The following is an 18,999-nucleotide window of genomic DNA, read 5'->3' as shown; positions in this document are numbered from 1 at the left end:
ATCCTTTCCTCAGTTCTGAAACAGGATACATTATTTTATCAAGTGACAAATCTCATAGGGACGTATTTTTAATACGTGTAACATATAAAAACACTCTGAGAAGATTCTTTAATCTGAACAGGTACATAGTTTGGAAAGACACAGAAGGTGAAGGAAAGGTGTCACTTGATTGATCCAATAACTTTTGTGTTTGGAACTTCATCAGTTGTTCTTCTTTAAGCACAGCTTTTTGTCTTATAGCTATAAGAAACATTTCCAATAGAATTCCAAATTATCTGGACAATGCCTAAATTTCTTTTGCCAAAAATGCATTGCTTAAAATAAGACAGTTGTACAGTATTTTAAGTTACTTTTGAGTTTACATGTTTAAATAAATCCATCCTAGTCCCCTAACTCTGGATCTGTCTATATGTTACAATGTACTTGAATTCCTAGAGTCATAGAATTACAGAATACTGTGGGTTGGAAGGGGCCTTTAAAGGTCATCTCGTCCAGTGCCCCCTGCATAAGCTGTGGCATCTTCAACTCCATCCCATTCCTCAGAGCCCTAGCCAACCTGAACTTGAATGTTTCCATGTTTTCAGGAAAGAGGTATTACCTCTCTGGGCAACTGTTCCAGTGTTGCACAACCCTCAAAATAAAAAACTTCTTCCTTGTATCTAGTTTAAATCTACCCTCCTTAAGTTTAAAACCATAGCCCTGTTGCAATCAACATTACTAGGAAGTTTACTACCTTTCTTATAAGCCCCTTTCAAGTACTGGATTGAAGTTATTTGCATTGGTGAACTGTGATCTGAATGGTCTTCATAATTTTTATTAAGATTTCAGTAGTTAGTATGTATTTTGTATTGAGCAACTAAAAAAAAAAAAAAAGCCAGATCATCCAGCCTGGGCAAAACAGATAACTGAAAATCTGCAAAGACTGTGTCAATATTCAAAATTTTCCTGTGTGTCATAAGCCATAATTGTAGCTTCACACATTTCTAGTGTAAAGTTCTGGGCACAAATATTTAGTTTTCCTTACAGAAGGGGCATTGAACACTATATAAACGGCTTGTTAAATACACTCATATTTGGACAATAATATGATTTTTTAGATATCTCCCTATTGCTGCTAATGACAAATATGCTGTCTGTATCTATTCAAATATTTGCTTGCATATTTTCTTTTGCCTTAAGGCCTTTGCCTAAAGTAGAACCACCAGAAAAGGCTAGAGTAAGGGATTTTTCAGCCAGCAATACTACTGTAATCCAATTTGTAAAAATGTTAAAAGAAGCTCTAGAAATTGATATATTTTCCCCCCTTCAGGCAGTTTTTGTGTGTTGCAGCATTTCTAAGCAACTTGTTGTTATTCTATTTACACTGACTTCATGCCACTGGTTTTTGTAGAGGTGCTGTGATATGCTAATATAAAGCGACCCTATAAAAGCTAGAGAAGTGGAAATCTGGGTAATCTTTCAATTATTAGTACCTGGCCTGTAAAAAGAGTCCTCTTCACAGACTTTCCCTCTGTCTAAATTTCATTTAGTAGGGGCATAAAATATAATTTTCCTTTGATAGGGTTTTGAGGGTTTGTGAGTTCCAGCTTTTTTCTTTGGTTTTGGGGTGTTTTAATTTTTTTTAGTGTTGTTTTTTTTGTGGTTCCATTTGTTTGGGTTTTGACTTTTTCTTCCAACTGAAAAATTCTGTACATTTTTCATTTCCAAGCAACTCACAAGTGGGAACAAGAATATAATTTATGGCATTATGGATGAACAAAGTTTCAAATAAAATTCATCCTCATTTATTCTGAAATTGGAGCAATGGTTTGTTGATGCAAAGCTGTTCCCAGCCTGATGTAGAACTCTCTTAAAGCCTTCTGATGCAGGAAAGGCAAGCTGGCTTCACAAGTAAAGTTATGCAAAATAACAGATACCTATATACACTCGCATGGATTAATAGTACACACTTTCCAAAAAGATGACTGATGTGACATCCATATGTGAGAGTAAACAGACATAACTCACATAATGAAGCTTAAAATGACTAGTGCAAATGTTTTCTGAGAACATATCTTAAAATGTTTGAAAAAACAGGGATGACAAAATCCCTGAAAGATCATTGTTTTCCTGGCTCTATTAATGGCTATATAGTTAATAACCTGGAATACATGACTTAGGAGTTTCAGCTGTTTTTTTCTCAAGCACAAAAAGTCATTAATGTTATAGTTAGTGAAATAACTAACTTCTTTTAAAGGTAAAACATTAGTTTTAGTTCTCTGACAGTAATGGTTTTGCTATCACTTTGATTTGACACTATGCAGCATTGATTTGTTCATGTCCAGTTTTATCAAATATTAGCTGATGTTTTCTTTCCATGTCATTTAGCACACAGACATATGAAACCATTTATGTGGCTGCATTTTATGTACAGTTGGTAGAAATAGTAACAAAATAGAAGGCACTTCTGCATGGCCATAGCACAGTGCTGTAGCCCACTGGTTCATTTGTTCAGCCGTCAGCAGTCCTTGTGACTGCCAGGCACCTGAGACATGAACCAGCTGTTTTCCTCTGTTGGTGTCTGTGACTGTGGGGAAGTGCTGTCTTTGTCCATTGGGCAAGTCCTTCATATGAGTAACAACCCCACTAGGCCCATCCACCAGCAGCCAGTGCTCTGGGAATTGCTCTCTCCCCACGTGGTACCACCGGGCTAGAGACACTGGAGCCTGCTGGCGGCCTTGCCTTTGCCAGCAGCTGCACCCCCTGGAAGCCCCTGGTCCACCTCCCACACCTGGGAGCTGCCATCTCTTCACTTCCCCTCCCAGCCGTGTGCTGGTTTGGCATTGGACAGGTCATGCCATGTGTTCCTGCTCCTTTAGGGACTCACTGAACTGGTCACAGGCTGCTGTGCACCATCACAGCTTCCCACAGAAGACATGGACCTTTGGCTCTTTGTGGCACCTAGAGAAACCAACTGCTTTTCCTTTATATCCGTTTATATATTCCTATTCCTTTATATCTGTTTAATGAATGAACTTGGTGAGTTCGGATAAAAAGGAACCTTCCTTTATGTCCTAGGGTGACTTTATGATGCTGATTTGTATCCTCATTCATCTGTTTAGCCCAGAAATAAGTTTTGCACCTTTATGACTGGTTCCAAGAGCAAAGCAAGGGAGAGAAGTGTGGAGTTTGTTTTCAGAAACTGCACTCACTCCTCCCTATTCCTGTTCCTGAACTGGCTGTCTGCAGCATGAACAGACAGCAGGAGAGAGCTCTCCTCTGCTTTTTTGTTAGTTTTAGCTAGCTGAGGCAGAGAAGTTCCCTGGACTGTGCTTATTTTTTTTAATTTTTTTTTTTTTTGGAACTGTTCAAACTTGCTCTGGATGAAAACCCAGAAAAAGAAAAAAAAGAAAAAAGACCTGGAGCTCACACCTGTGGGCCACCATGGCATTTTCTAGCACAGGAGGGACTACTGATAAGAGACAGCCAAGTTATACCCTGTGACAAGAACTTTCTGAATTGGTCATCTCTTCAGAAGAGTGAGAAGTTTTATTTTTTAATAGCATTTATTTTTTATGCTTGTGAATACTTTGCTTGTCAAATAAACATTTTTTTTCCACTTTTCCCCAAGGAAATCTTTTTCTGAGCCAGCTGGGAGAGGGGTCACGTGAATCTGCTTTCTAGTGGGACCTCTTTTGGAGTTTCCTCCCAAATTTGCCCTAAACCAGGATACTCTACTAGCAAAATATTAATGTTATAATTCCTGCAATTTATTTTTAGCTAAGCTTGAACAATTTGCTGTCTTTATCTTCCATTTTTCTGTAACTTAAAGAAAAAAATTTGAATCTGGGGCAATGGGACTAAAAAGAAATTAAACATATATATTTATCTTCTGTGATAGAAAATCAATTATAAATTATGGATCTTGTACTAATCTTATAATAGCTTCTTCTGCTACCTTTACACATGAGATGCTGTCTCAGGTTTTAAATCTTGACTTCCTTTAGGCAACAGAATGGATGTAAATTATTAGGATAAGGCCTCTGTGATTTCACATGTGGCAGGTAAAAGCCTGGTATTTTGGAATGGATGTGCTGATCTTTTGGCTTTAAGTACCATTTGGTGTCTTACCCTGTGGATAACTCTTCTTATTGCTGACAGCCAGTGGCTTTGTAAAAGGTCATGTTATGGATATGTGTCCTGTAAATGTGCTGTCATAGCACTGCTGCTGTTTTCTGTGGAAAAATTGAAGTTACCTCCTTCTTGTAAATAACTGCTGTAGCTTCTCTTCTGTCCAGACATTCAGGTAGTTTAGACTGATTCTAATTATTAATTAGTAAGATAACATAATAATTATTTGACTTTTTAATTCATAAATTGCGGTGCACTGTTCTCTGCTTGTATCATAGAGGCTATACAGGCTGTGGGTGCCCAGGCTCCCAGTGGGGGCTGCAGAGCTCTGTGAGGGGAGGCTGGCGCTGCTCCAGCCGGACACAGCCGGTTCAAGCTGGATCCAGCCGCCCACCACAGGGTGTGGCTGAGCCACAGCTGGGGCGGGGCCACCTTGGGAAACACATGTAAGAAAGGAGAGAAAATACCACAGAGAAAAAGAGGGGAAAAACCAGTGAGAAAAGCAGCTGTGAGACCTCCAAGGTGCAAGAAGGGGAGGGAGGAGGTGCCGCAGGCACCGGAGCACAGATTCCCCTGTGGCCTCTGGAAGAGGCCAAGGTGGAGCAAGAGGAGGATGTGTCCTGAAGAAACCACACCCTGTGGAAAGCCCATGCTGGACCAAGGTAAAACTGTGAGGTAGCAGAAGTTATGAATGAGCCCCAGCCCCATTCCCCTACAGTGGCTAAGGGAAGAAGTGGAGGAGTTGGGAAGAAAGAAATAAATTTGAGCCTGGGGAGAAAGGGTTTTGATTAATCTATCTTTGTTTCTCAGAGTCCGAACATACTTTAATTGGTAATAATATAAACTAATTTTCCCCAAGACAAACCTATTTGGCTTGTGATGATAATTAGTAATTTATCTCCTTGTCTGTGATCCCCTGACTGAGGAAAATTTCTGACTTATTTTCTCCTTCCTGTCTGTTGACTAGGGTTACTGAGTGCTGTGGTGTGACACTGGCCAAATGCCAAGCACCCATGGAAGTCCTTTGCTTACCCTCTCCTGCTACCTTCTTGGGCAGAGGAGAGGGAAAAAAATGAAGGGCTCATGAGTTGAGATAAGGATTGGGAGAAAAAAAAACCACTCTAAGGGAGAGGCAGGTTCAAATTTAAAGGTACAAAGTAAATTTATTATTAACAGTGTCAGAAGAGGATAATGGGCAGTAAAATAAGCCTTTAAAACACCTTCCCCCCCCCCCCCCCCAGCACCTCCCTCCTTCCCACTGGCAGCGTGGGGAGAGTGGATTGTGGGGGTTTTGGTCAGTTTGTTAATCTTCTGCTTGCCCAGGAAGAGAAGTCTTTTTTCTGTTATGCCATGGTTTTCTGTTATGCTGTGAGGTCCCTCCCATGGGCAAACAGTCATCCCAAAACTGTTCTGGCATGGGTCACTCATCCACAGGGTGCAGTCTTTTAAGGATAGGCTGCTCTAGTTTGGAAGCAAGGGCTCTGTCTCTGGAAGCAGGGACCCCCTCTCCCTATTCAGGTCTCCCACTGGATGACAGCTTTCTCTGACATCCGCCTCCTCTGGCATAAGTGCTTTTCCTACGGGCTGTGAGTGGATTTCTGCATTCCCTGTGGATTTCATGCATTACATGGGAACAGTTTGTTTTACCATTGTCCTCGCTACAGCTTGCAGAAGAATTTTGGCGCTAATGCTTTAAACAGCTTCTCCCCCTCCTTTTTTCCCCACTGACCTTGGTGTTGCCATGTTGTTTTCTTTCACATGTCTTCACTTCCTCCTCTTCTCCAACCAGAAGAAAAACTGCTGCTTTTAGGTACCATTGTTGAAAAGTTCCACTAATTTAAAGATTTTTGCAAAATCTTGCAGAGTCAAGAAGTCCATATTGTCTAAGTTCTGCATCAGGGAATCACTCATCATGCTTCTGCTGCTGGCCAGGCCGCCCCACCACCATTGTGTGGGCAGCAGTGGCCGCAGTGGCGCTGGCACTGTTTAACACCTCTCTTCATGCTGGGCACTGGAAAGGGGAAGCTGCCACCACTGCTGCCCCTGTCCTTTCACCTGCAGCACAGCTGGTTAGGAGTGTCCAGGCAGGCAAGACATAGAAGCACCTGGGTAATCTGATGAATTTTTCTATTAAAGACTTTTCTGTAAATGTTTTTTTGGATTAGTGCAATTTAAAGATCTTGATAAAATACACTTCAAGTTGATGTACTTGAAGTTTCCTCACATATTTGCCTTTTCTTACAGTTACAACCAACCCCAGAAGATAAGGGTAACCCAGTTTCTTATTAATAGAAACTGTGGGGGAGGTTAGATTTAAGCAAAACTGAATGACTGTTTATATGTGTAGGGTTTATTTTAGAACAATTGCATTGCAAAGGAAAGCAGGTGTGTAGCCCTTTTGGTTGTTATTATCTTTAGTAACATAGCAATATAAAAGCATAAAATAAACACTTTAGAAAAATGTATACAGAAGCGAGAAGGAGTAGAAAGATACCACTGCCCATGGATCCAGCAATGAGACTTGATTGTCTGTGTCTTGGTCAAAGTCATGGTTGCCATCTTGGTCTGTTGCAGGAGGGGGAAGCCCAAAAACATGAGCTGAGTGGGTTAACTTCAGCTTTAAGTGGAAAGCCCAGGTTCCACCCCTGGGGATGGGCATTTTACACTGTAGCACCACCACTGGTCTTTCACAGTCCTCTGGTGAAAGCCCCAGAACTGACTCTGGGCATGCTTCTGCAGCTAGGGGTTTCCAGACATTGCCTCTCATGTCAGCATGGTTGGGCCAGTTATGCCCCATCTGAAGGGACGAATACCTTTAGACCTATGTATGAACATCCCCTCTGAATGTAAATTTCCCACGCCTTCCTCAGAGAAGGTAGATGGGGGCAGTTTCAGAACTGAGCCAGTTGTAAAACAGGAGGACATTAGTGGTAAAGAGCGCTTCCCTGCCTCTGCAGGGTCTGCTTTTTACCTGCCTTCTCCCTTACCTGGTTCAAAGCCCAGCACACATGTAACTCCTTGTCCCCCTTGGGTGGGTCGGTGTGCAAACCCAGCCTGGCCGAGCACCCTGCTGCCTCCACAAATGGCAAGAATGTTTTAAGTCATCAACCATTAACATTCCAGTCTCTCACACTTGTAAGTCTGCAAAACCTTCATGTGCAGTGACTCAGGCTATAGAATGTATTTGTCTTCCTTTTATATGAATTGCAATGTCAGCCTAAAGAACGATCTTCTGGTATTTCAAGGAGGATGCTATAGAAAAAAATATGTCTGACTCCTAAGAATCCATACTGTAGAAGTGACACTAACAGAATCAAAGCAGGTTGGTGTAGAAATCATAGCAGAACTCAAGATGTCCACTCACAGCTGAGATAATTTCATTTATATGAACCAAATCCAGACCAAGTGGAGAAAACAGAAATAAGGAAGCAAAAGCTTTGCTGTTCTGCACTGATACAACTTTTCTTTTTGTGTTTTTATTGTGGAGTCTTTTTTTAGTTCTCCCATGCAGTGTGAAATGTTGAGGCTAGCTGCTTCTGACTCAAGCTGATTTTCCTTTCTTCCCTGACAATGCACACTAGTTTCCTGTTATTTAGCAAGAGATGTTAGATGCAGGAAATACTTGTAGTGCTATCCAAAGAAAACTCCAAAGCCCATCCCTTAAAACAAGAACTCTTTGAATCGCTTCTCAAAGAAGAGCAAGACATGTAAGTTCAGAATACATACCTAAGTTAAATATGAACTGTCAGAGAGTACACTCCAGATATAGGCAGAAGAGATAACCACTCTAATTTATTAAATAGAACAAGAGGCACATTTCTCTAAAAACTGCAATGTCTAGTGAAGGTGAGAGAACATACAAAAGCATGAACATAAGATGTGGCAAGCCTTATGGTAGTTCTGCAGTTTGAAGACTGAGGGGAAAATCAACCTGGTTATTTCTGGAATTGGAGTAAATGAGGTGGAAAAGAATAGGAATAATAGGTTGACAAGTACACAGAAGGTAAAAAGATTAGAGCAAACAGCTAATTACCATATGGGAGAAAATGTTGTTTAAAATGAGAGGAAGAAATTGCAGAAAGCTTTTTGCTGACTTATGTTACCTTGACTATATGCCTTTATCTGTATTTAAAGTTCTTGCTCTGATCTCTGAGTCTTCTATTTGTTTTCCAAATGTCAAAAGTGGCAAGAGATGGGGAACCAGCTGACTGGAACAACTGAAGCATGGAGTTCTTCCTATGCATTTTTTATATATGAGAGAGGTCTTTAATAAACCTAATTTTGAAAACATCTAGTTCAGTGATACTGCTCTATTAGTATATAGCTTAGTTATTTGTTATTTCTCTTCTGTAGTTCTGGATGCCAATTAATGAACTATAACTTAATTGTACCATAAATTTCAAGGACAATATGGTTTTTTTTTTTGTTTTCTTTTTTGTTTGTTTTGTTTTTTCTTTTTTCAAGACATGGATTTTCTAAACCACCTAGATCTTTAAAAAACACAGCTGTCTTTTTGTGGGTTTTTTTTTTGTTTGTTTGTTTTTGTTTATTTGGGTTTTTATTTATCTTTTTCAACATCTAAGAAGCTCTTTCAGGGTGAAATTTGAACAAGAGCCGGTTTTCTGGCAGGGTTATCCTATACATAATCACATACCCCTATTGCATGATACAGAAATTAACTAGTGATCAGCTAAGCCACCAGTATAGTTTTGTTTTTGTGGGACAGTAATGCTCTCTTGTATCTTACTTATGAGAAATTAATCATTAAAAAACCATCTCCCTAGTATCAGCCAGGTCTAACAAATTGTGATAAGTGATGTTTCAATAAAGGATCTAAACAGTTTTCTTCAATCAATTTTACCTTCAAAAATATCCAGATTTTGGGAAATTGTCTTATAAGCAATATTGCAATGTAATTATAGCTTAACCAAAATTCCATTTTGTATGTAAAGGTAAGACTACTAGTGAGAGGAGAAATGTAAGTAATTTTTTCTGAAGCTCTCAAATGGAAATGTGGTGGTTTGTTTGTTTTCTAGTCAGTTAAGGTATATCACACTGAGGATATGATATCCATGGTTTTCTGAAGCAGCACCTGGAGGATAGACAAGATAGCCTAAGCTATGTGAAATTGTAGGAAATATCTCTGAGTTAGTCAAGACCTGAGTATCTACTTCTAGGTGTCCTAAATGTACCTATCTTCATCTTAAAATAAGTCCTAACACCAAAAAAAAAAAAAAGTCTTCAGTAGGTCTTTCATTGTTTTCTGGAGAGCACATAGATGTGTTAGCATAGGAGTGTTTTAAAGTCAAGGACACATTTGAAATTTTGCACTGAGTGTTTAGAGATGCGTCAGGGTAAAGCCCATAATGTGTTTGCAATTCAGATGTAAAATCATTACGTTTATCATAATGCTCGTCACATCTACTGATGGGCTTTATAATAAAAAGTGTTAGTAATTTGTGCCTTTTTATTGCAGGTTATCTGGATTTCAGCTTCCATCATCTATTGTGAGCACAGGCTCTATCCTCACCCTCTGTTTCACCACAGATTTTGCTGTCAGTGCCCAAGGCTTCAAAGCCATCTATGAAGGTAAGAACTCCTCTTACTGGGTGTTCACTGTACTTATAATACATGTTTTTCATGTTGAAATGTGATGTTTCAATTCTGTTTGGGATTTGAGTAATCGGCTGGTATTGCATTAACTGTGGGGCTTATTTTGTAGCATTTTAAAAATATTGCTTTATAATGGACATAGTTTTGAATTTTAAATTTAATTTAAACCGATGCTGCAATTTCTGGTGGGATTTTTAACAAAATTTCTCAGGTCTCCAAAGCTGGATTCAGAGATGGATTCATTTAAATGGTTTTATTATTTCCTAAATGATTTTTTGGAAGCATCTTTAGGCAATGTCTAACTTAAAGGGTGTAGTGATAAAAATGAGAGAAGATATGGATCCTAAGTGATCTTGAAAATGAATCACTAATCTTCTCATTGTGTAAAATTAAAAAGATGAAAACAAAAATATATGTATATATAAAATTAAACAGAAAAGCACTTGAAGCATACTCTGTGGAAGGTGTTAGACTGCAGGGAAGACTCAGTTCTTGTTAGAAATAAGGCCAAGCATTTCTTGTGTCTACCAAGAATTATTCTTATTAAACTGGAATGGTACCTTTTGTACAGCTCAAAGTATTAAAGAAATGATTTTATGAGAATTGTAGCCTTTATTGGGGAAAGTTAACAGGTACAGTGATATTAAGTCACCTGCTTGTTGGATAATAAGGGTATTTTGGGTGTAATTCAGGATTGTTTTTGAACTGAGTGTGTGGTGTTGCATTGGTTGTTTTGGGGTTCTGTGTGTGTTTGGATTTTTTTTTTATTTATTCATGGAAAATGCAGGGCTTCTAATACTTAAAGTTGTAAAATGCTAATTTTCAGATTACTTCTCAAACTCCAAGTGATTTTTTTTCTATGGTTTCATAGATCTAATCCTTGACTGAGAGTGTTTATTCTGAAAAATTTGCCTACAGTCAGTTAAGTGCCTGAAATGTTTTTATGATGCAGTTGATGTGGAACTGAATGTAGAAAGTAGTATGGTTTGATGGTAGCTCTTTACCAGGAGAGAATTTGCAAGTGTTTAAATCCATTACATTGGTCACCACTTTCTCTAATGTCACAGTACCCCAGAGACCACAGGTGCTTGGTGAGCTTTGATCAGGTTTTTCTAGGACTGTTGAAACTTTACCTTCCTTTCTTGACAGTGACAAAATCTACTCCCTATTGAGATATATCTTTCTTTCATATTTCATTAATGTTTTGAAGTGAGTGTTTTTTAAAGTCTCTTGAATTCAATATGCATATTGAGGAGATTACATAGGTGTGAACGACAGGGGCAAAGGAGGTGTCATGAGTAGCTGAAACTTCTTTGTTTTGAGCTTCTTCTCTTTGGGTGGGTAGCTCACAGTATGTCTCTCCTTGGCAGCTATTCCCCCCTTCCTTTGTCCTTCAAAGCCTTAGCACCTGGTAAGTCAGCTAATCAGCCTCTTATTTTTTAACTAATATGGGGACTGTGAGAAGACCTAAGTTTCATTGCCATAGCCTATTGCTTTACTAGGTAAATTGAAAAGGAACATCAGAAATCCTGAACACACCAGGAACTGGTTTTGTTGCCTCGATAGGAAGCTGCTTTCTACAGACCTCTATTATTCTCTCCTATGAGATGCATGCAATAGCATATTTCATCCTTTTATGCAATCTGAGCAGTTTGTTTTTTGTATTGAAGAGCGCAGTGAAAAAGGCTAAAGGACATCTCTTGACTGTCAACTTAGGAACACATGCATGGAGCTACAGGCTTTAATATAATGACACTTCCTGCTGGCCTACTTTCTTGTAAAAACCCCAGCAGGAAGAGCTGTAATTAACAGTGACAGACAGCACCACTTTCTGGTTAAACAACACTGCCCCCTTTCAGATTTAGGGCTGCAAACCTAGCATTGTCAATGAACTTTAAATTGATGTCAAAATGTGACATCCAGCTCTGGAAAAAAATGGTGAATGTCACTCAAGTGACAGCATTTCAATCTAGAGACAGGCAGTGGGTACTGATGGTTCTAGAAGGAATTGTAGCAGTGAAGGGTCAGGTGTTTTTTTTGTGAAGGCTTGGAGTGATTGCTGCTGCAACGGCCAGCTGATTTGCCCCATAGTTTAAGAACTTCCATAACTGTTCCCTAGACAGTTCTTAACAGTGACAGCTTCTGGCTTCTGTGTCATATGTGATTTTAAGACAGGTGTTCAGTTCCTCTAGGGCAGGGGAATACAGACTGGATATAACCAGTCAGAAGAAGTTTTTATAATCACTCTGCCAGCTACCCATCCCTTGCTAGTTTGGTTTCCTAAACTATATGCCTATCCCTGGTCTTGGCCAGCTCTTTCATTCTTCTCTTGAGTAAGTGAATTGCTGTTCAGTTGGAAGCAAGGGGAGCATTGAAGTGCTACTGAATGCTGCTGCCAGCTGAGAATTTGGGATATTGTGGGTTCAGGATGCAGAGTTTGAAAAACTCAGTCGGGCACTAAAGCAGGAAACAAGGCAAGTGAACCACTTCAATGGTGATCGAATGGCCTCTGAAGTTATACCCATACTTGGTATCCCTGGTAGAGAGAGAACATGACATCCTCATCCCTGGACTAAGATTCTGATCTGTGCCTTTTACTTAGTATATTCTTCATTTATTACCTCAGCTCCTGTGCAGCAATGACATAACTAGATCCTTTGTGTTTTTAAAATATAGAAATAAGAATGAAGCTAGAGAATCCACATTATAGCACTGTAAGCCTTTGAATATTGCTGATACTTACATGATTTAGTCTGGTGTCAACCATATGCCATGTGGATATTAATATTAACTAAATTAGATCTTTGTGGCAGTGGACCTGAGAGTTTAACAACACTGATGTAGTTGGGCAGTTACTGAACTCTTAGGCTGAAATGTAGGTTTCTTTACTGGATCATTCTTTCACCAGATTTATGTGTGTTTCTGAGATTTTTAACTAATAATACTTTCATTTTTCTCAGTGATCACATCTGATCTCTAAGTTCTGGTACTGGTGGAAACTTAAACTGTTCTTATTTTCTAGAAATAAAATTATCCGTGGAAGATTCAAACATCTGATTATATCAGTAAAAAGAACTATGAACTTCAGAAGTAGTAAGTTCAGTTTATAGCATCAGTCAGCTTAAACTATTAGACGATTTCTTGACCATTACAATCACTGTTTAATATATTAAACATAACTTTTTAGCAATGGAATTGGAGAATTGAGGGATAGTTCCTCTTTCTGTAGTATGTGTTTTTTTTTTTTTTTAATAACTGTAGTGGAATCACAGGAAATAGGTTTAGGCTTTGCAGGGACTGCAGAAAGAGAAAATAAAGTACTTGGACTTGTGCAATTTTACTTAATTCCCTGGTAAAATCAGTTTGTTCCTACTTTTCTAGAATGAAGTTAACAAGCCATTTTTTAAAAGGTGCTTTGAGGGCTACATATAGAATTAAAAATCAGCATTGGTGTATCATTGTAGTACTTTTCTTTGGAAAGTCAGAAGTATTCCTCCCATACAGAAAACTTGCTTATATTTGGCAATAGAGACAAATGCTCTCTAAATTACAGCAGTATCTGAACTGCTATGCATTTATAATTTGATGGTCTTTCTTCTATTAAAGTACCATGGCCTGCCATTCAGAGAATCCAGCTGTCAAGTGGAAAAAAAGTAGCAAAGGTACAAAACTCATTTCCCAGTGTCCTCCTAGTCATCAACATAAAATGAAACATCATGGACTTTACCTTATATTTGGCTACACTAGTGTCTGTTACTAAACATTAAGATGCCCTCTAAGGCTAACAACGCTTGGTTCATTTTAAGGGGTTTTCTTGGTTGATTTGTTTTGTGTTTTGGGGTTGTTTTTTCGGTTTAGTGGGGTTTTTATTTGTTTTGTTTTCTTTGGGGGTTTTTTGGTTTTTTTGGGTTTTTTGCGTTTTTTTTGTATGTGTGGGTGTATGTGGTTGTTTTTGTTGTTTCTAACCATATTTTGTAGTGTACAACTGGTGAACACTGTTTAAACAACATGCCAGATGTACTGGACTTGGTGTTTTTTCATACCTTTCCTTGACTTCTGTTCTACAGAAGCAGCTGTTTCTTGCCAGACAAGAAAGCTGGAAGAAAGTCCTTCTGTTCTACTTGCCCACAGGCTATATTTCCTTTTTTCTTTTGTTCTTTGATTTCTCAAAGCTTTCTACTCACACCCAGCATTAACATTTATACTGTCATTCACCTCATCCTCCCTTAGGCACCTTCCCAAAGCTTCTTTTTAAATCCCTTTTGACATCAACAGCAGAAAGCAGTGATGCATTTCTGTGGTGTATAGCCTTTGAAGAAATTTTCTGGTTTTTTCACCTCTTGCAGGTCTTGTTCTTCTTGAGTATCTGTTACATGGTAGGGGATTGTTTTGTTTTGGTTGGTGTTTGTTTTGTGGTTTTTTTTTTTTGGTTGGTTTGATTTTTGTTGTTGTTGGTTTTTTTTTTTTTAGGTTTGATACTTTTGGATATATAAAATAAACAAAAAAAAATTGAAAAATTTCCTCTACCAACTTAGTATGATTCTGTGAGTTTTCCAAGGTAATTTTCCCAACACTGTGACTTTTTCCAGTTAACATGGACCTCAGTGAAGATAATGGACTTCTGGACTCAAGCTAATGTGTTTTAGGTTTTGCTTGTTTCCCTCTATCAAGTACCAGAATACCTTTTCTGCACTCAATTTTAAGAGTAAAATTTTGCTTGTCATTTGTTCAGTGCTTGAACTGCTTGCTACTTGTTGTCCATGAATCTGGTTTATGGCTTTGTAGTTGTTCTCTCAACAAACTCTGATACAATGATGAGAGTAGTTACTTTCTGGGAATGGATGAATAATCCAATGAATAATCTGAGGCAAATATTTCAAGTTCTTAGTAGGAAGCTAAATTGGCAAGAAAATACCAACTTTATGCAACTTGTATGCATAATGATTCCTGCTATTCAGTGTGAGATGAGTAGTCTCCTGAATCTTCAATCTAACATTGCCAGTTAATCTCTGTGGTTTAGTCATGGGTGCTGTTTTATCTATTAGACAATATTTAATTTTAATAGAATCATAGAAGATTGGAAGAAATTGTAAAAATCATCTATCTCAAAACCCCAACACCACTATGGGCTGGGAACCTTTCCATTAGCAGATTCAATCATTGGAACAATTTCGATTGTTCCAGTGATGTGAAACTGCGAATGACTTGGGAACATCAGTGGATTATTACATCCAGCTCAGAAAAGCTCCAAAAGATTCTAATGAGTATCTAATGATGAAATTGAGAGTTAAGCAGTTTGTTCTATATTCTCTTGTGTGGGTTTTGGGAAGGATTCAGTTTGTCACTCCTAAACCTGTAAATATTTTCTATTCTGCTGTGGTTTTAGTAGAAAGAAGCAGTGTAAATTCTATGAGTTTAATATTTTTAAACATTAAAGGCACAAATTGCCTTTTTCTTAGCTTTTCTGTGGCCAGAAAACTTAGCTAACATTAATGCTGTAGTAAAAGCTGCTGCGGCTGTAAATATAATATTGACAATTTTTTTTCTGTTAGTGTAATTTGCCATAAGACCTTTTAACAGGCTGATATATTTCTATTTTTAGTTAAATACTTGCTATTTTGGTAATCTGTTCTTGTCAAACTGAGATGTTTGTTGAACCTTTTATCAATATGTGTTGGTATGTGCACATGATGAAGTAACCCAAAAACTTTAAATAATTAAAGTAGAGACTGAAAAAGGACCTGTTTTTAAGGCTGAAATTTGTACTTGTACCTGTCTAGAGTGGAAGTATTTGTTTTCGAGAATGAATGTAGGTATAGGTTTTCTTTGTCAACTGCAGTCCTTACAAAGGAAAATGTTGTTTTTTTTTTCTTTCTTTAGCAACTTTTCTTTAAAGTAACACCTCTTTTGTAACAATATCATGTGAATGACTGTAATGATGACATACAGGAAAGAAATCATAATGCAGTTTAAAGAAACCCCTGATATTTCAGGTATCACACCTTGCCATAATTAGTGGTAGCAAAATCTCAGGGCAGAAGAGGTCTAGCAGGGCTGTCAACCTGTTCTGTAAGACCTCTACTACCTAATCTAGAATATAAATTATTTAGATATGAAAATATTTTTGATATTTTAATATTGATATCAAAGAAAATTATTTTTAATTCTACATAAATTCAGAAAACTTCTGGAAAATGAAATACTGTGTTTGTGAGGAGAGATAAGTAAAATATTCTGCTTGTGTTCTGAAATGTATGAATGGGTTAAAGAAGTGAAATTCCTTTAACTTAAATGTTGAATTTCAGCAATATTCAAAGGACCAGGAGTAAGAAATCTGGAATGTTATTTCCTTAAAATATCCAAGGGCAGAAATTTCCCAATAAGAGGTTCTAGGAAATTCTTTCCTAGAAAAAAATGCACTGTACTGAAAATTGTGACAAAATAGACCCTACTTGAATTGTCTAAAAATTAAATTAAATGTTGCAGTTCTCATTATCAACCCATGAATTTTGTACCTAAATGAAGAATGACTTTTATGTTACATTATGTTAGCTAATTTGTAAGGTATGTCAGCTGTGTTCTGCTTTCCAGCTTTCACACAGGCTCAATCTTTCCAGCTCGATCTTTAATGAGGGAATGGCATCCTTCCTGTGGCTGGTAGCCCTTGCAAAATTAATTACATGTTTTAAGATAAGCTCTTAGGACTGTCTTTCTGGCTGCCTCTGATTCTGGAAGGGATTATTTTGTGCCTTCTGGTGACTTACTGATCTGTGTAAAAGCTACTGTGATTTTTGTCCTTGGTACATAAATCAGTAACAAACACCCTATTGGTGGTTTGGACCTAGTAATGATTTAGTGTACTTGTAGCCTCCCTCTACAAAATTCTTATTTCTGCTACTCTTTGAGATCACAAACCCAAAAGGAAAATGTTTTGGTAAAAGTGAGCTTACTAGAGAGAAGTATTAAGGCGTCGGTCCTCTGCTACTATGGGGTGCCAGTCCTAAACCAGAACAGCACGTTCTAGCATGGAAAACAGAAGTGGAAAGTCAGTGTAGTAACAGGATTGCTTCTCTTTCTGTGCAGCCCAAAGAACTTACTACAGTGGTTTCATGCCGCTGCTGCATCCTGAGAGATCATCATCCCAACTGTGCTTATATTAATATCCCGTTTCATGTTCTTTCTAGTCTGTCTTCATTGATGTGTGTTTGTATGACTAATATTAACTTGTGAAAAACACTTCAAGAGTTTTTTGAAATGTCACAATTATCCAAGTGCAGTCATTGCCTCATCTGAATGAGTATTAAGGTTATTGTGATTTAGCCCCAGGGGGCAGCTGAACACCACGCAGCCACTGCCTCACCAGCCCCACAGTGGAATGCAGGAGGGAGTTGGAAGGATAAAAGTGAAAAAATGTGTGGGTTGAGATAAAGACAGTTTAATAGTTAAAAAGCTGCATGTGCAAGCAAAACAAAGTAAGGATTTCATTCACTGCTTCCTATTAGCAGGCAGGTGTTCAGACATCTCCACAAAAACAGAGCTCCATCACGTCAGTGGTTACTGGAGAAGGCAAATGCCATCTCTCCAAACATCCCTGAGCAATGGCAGCCCTAGCCAGACTCCAGCCTTGCCCGTTTGATTACTGAGTATGACACCAAATGGTATAGAATAATCCTTTGGTCAGCTGGGGTCAACTCTCCCAGCTGTGTTCCCTCCCAACATCTTGTGCACTTCCAGCCTAGCCATTGACAGGACAGAAAAGCCTTGACACTGTGTAAGCTCTGCTCGGCAATTTCTGAAACCTCCCTGTGTTATAAAAACTGTTTCCATCACAATTTTAAAACTCTATTCTGTCTTCTATGAAGAAATTTAATTCTGTCATAGCTGAAATGTGCAGTGTGATCTAAAAATCCCATATATCAGTGTTGTAGGTAGCTTAAAAAAAGAGCTCCAAACAAACAAACCCCAAAACAAAAAAACTCCAAAATAAGCAAACCCCACTCTTACTGAATAGGAAGAGACTAGCTTTGCCTCTCCTGTTCAAAACACTCTAGTCCTTCTATCTGGACTTTAATTTTTTAAGTTAAAATATTTTCTCTTGAGCTGAAATAGTTTGGTAAGCAACCAAGATCAAAACTTCCATAATTCTAAAATTTTAATGGATTTTTTTAAAATTCATCTATATAAGGAATTTAAGGAATTTTTCTCTTCTCCAAGTGCTTTTCTGAAACAAGCCATGCAATGTGACTTAACAGAGTTGGCATTTTTGTTTGTTCAGTTCTACAGCCAAATGGGATTTGGTGGAATAACTTTTTGTTCATAGCCTTGCAGATTTGCTGTCATAGAATTTTAAGCAGCCTGTGTCCTTCCCTACTCACTCCGTATTTATTGCAAACAGCAACTGATGTGCCCAAAACCAGCATGCCTGTAGTTAAAGAAGAAACCTGTTTTCTGTTCAAATTCCATTTTGCCTGAACTTTCAGCTCTGGGCTTAGTCTTTTCCCTTTTACCAATGTGGAACTCAAAATACTGCCAGCATTTTGGGCATATTGCCTAAGTACTCACAGGAGATTTTTGATGCATTTATCTATTTGGTTGAAAAGTTAAATCATAATTTGTTACTGGATATTCTCGGTAGTGCTAATTTACGTTCAGATGGTCCCAGATTAAATGCAGCTGTTGCTTACCTAGATTTTAATGAATCTGACTATGACTTGATTCATTTATGGCCTTATTTGTAAAGCAAGTTATTTTTTTCCTTTGGCTGGCACAAAGTAGGGGAAATTGTAAGGGACTTTTCAACTCTCTGATAATAAAAATACATTTCCAGGCATACCACTCTGGTTTGTTGTAGTCTTTACAGTGCTTTTTTTTTTTGTTATCTATTTTCCTTAACTTAAAGTAGTATCATTTTTTAATATAAAAACTATATTTCTACCTTTATAGAAAAGTCTCTGCAGCTTACTAAGAGCTACTGTTGATAAGTACTTTGTATTTATTATGAATCTGCCTCCAATGGCAAAGATGACTTAGGGATTTTATGTCTTTTGTTGCAAAAATAAAAGAAAATTGAAAAATCTCTATCTCATCTGGAATCCTTGTTTCCAGATTTTTATTCTTTTAAACTGGCAGAAGGTGTAGTGTGATGCCGGGTTGAATCAGTATTTCTGGAATAAACCCCTGTGGGTTATTAGGATAGAAAATAGGAAGTTGGATTTGCTGTGTTACTGTAGCCAGCAGCTGTTATCCTGATTAATTAAAGGTTGTATAATTAGTTGT

At 38.0% G+C, this 18,999-nt stretch overlaps 1 protein-coding gene across 1 annotated transcript in view; it reads left to right on the top strand.

The window, feature by feature from the left end:
* CSMD1 (CUB and Sushi multiple domains 1) overlaps positions 1–18,999 on the top strand; it is a 1,073,317-nt gene that overhangs the window by 319,790 nt on the left and 734,528 nt on the right. Inside the window, 1 exon segment of the mRNA XM_036380277.2 lies at positions 9,587–9,699. Coding sequence (XP_036236170.2) covers positions 9,587–9,699 — 113 coding nt within the window.

The sequence above is a fragment of the Molothrus ater genome, chromosome 3 (genome assembly GCF_012460135.2).
Source record: "Molothrus ater isolate BHLD 08-10-18 breed brown headed cowbird chromosome 3, BPBGC_Mater_1.1, whole genome shotgun sequence".
NCBI lineage: Eukaryota > Metazoa > Chordata > Aves > Passeriformes > Icteridae > Molothrus > Molothrus ater.
This window is presented reverse-complemented; position numbering and strand designations above follow the sequence as displayed.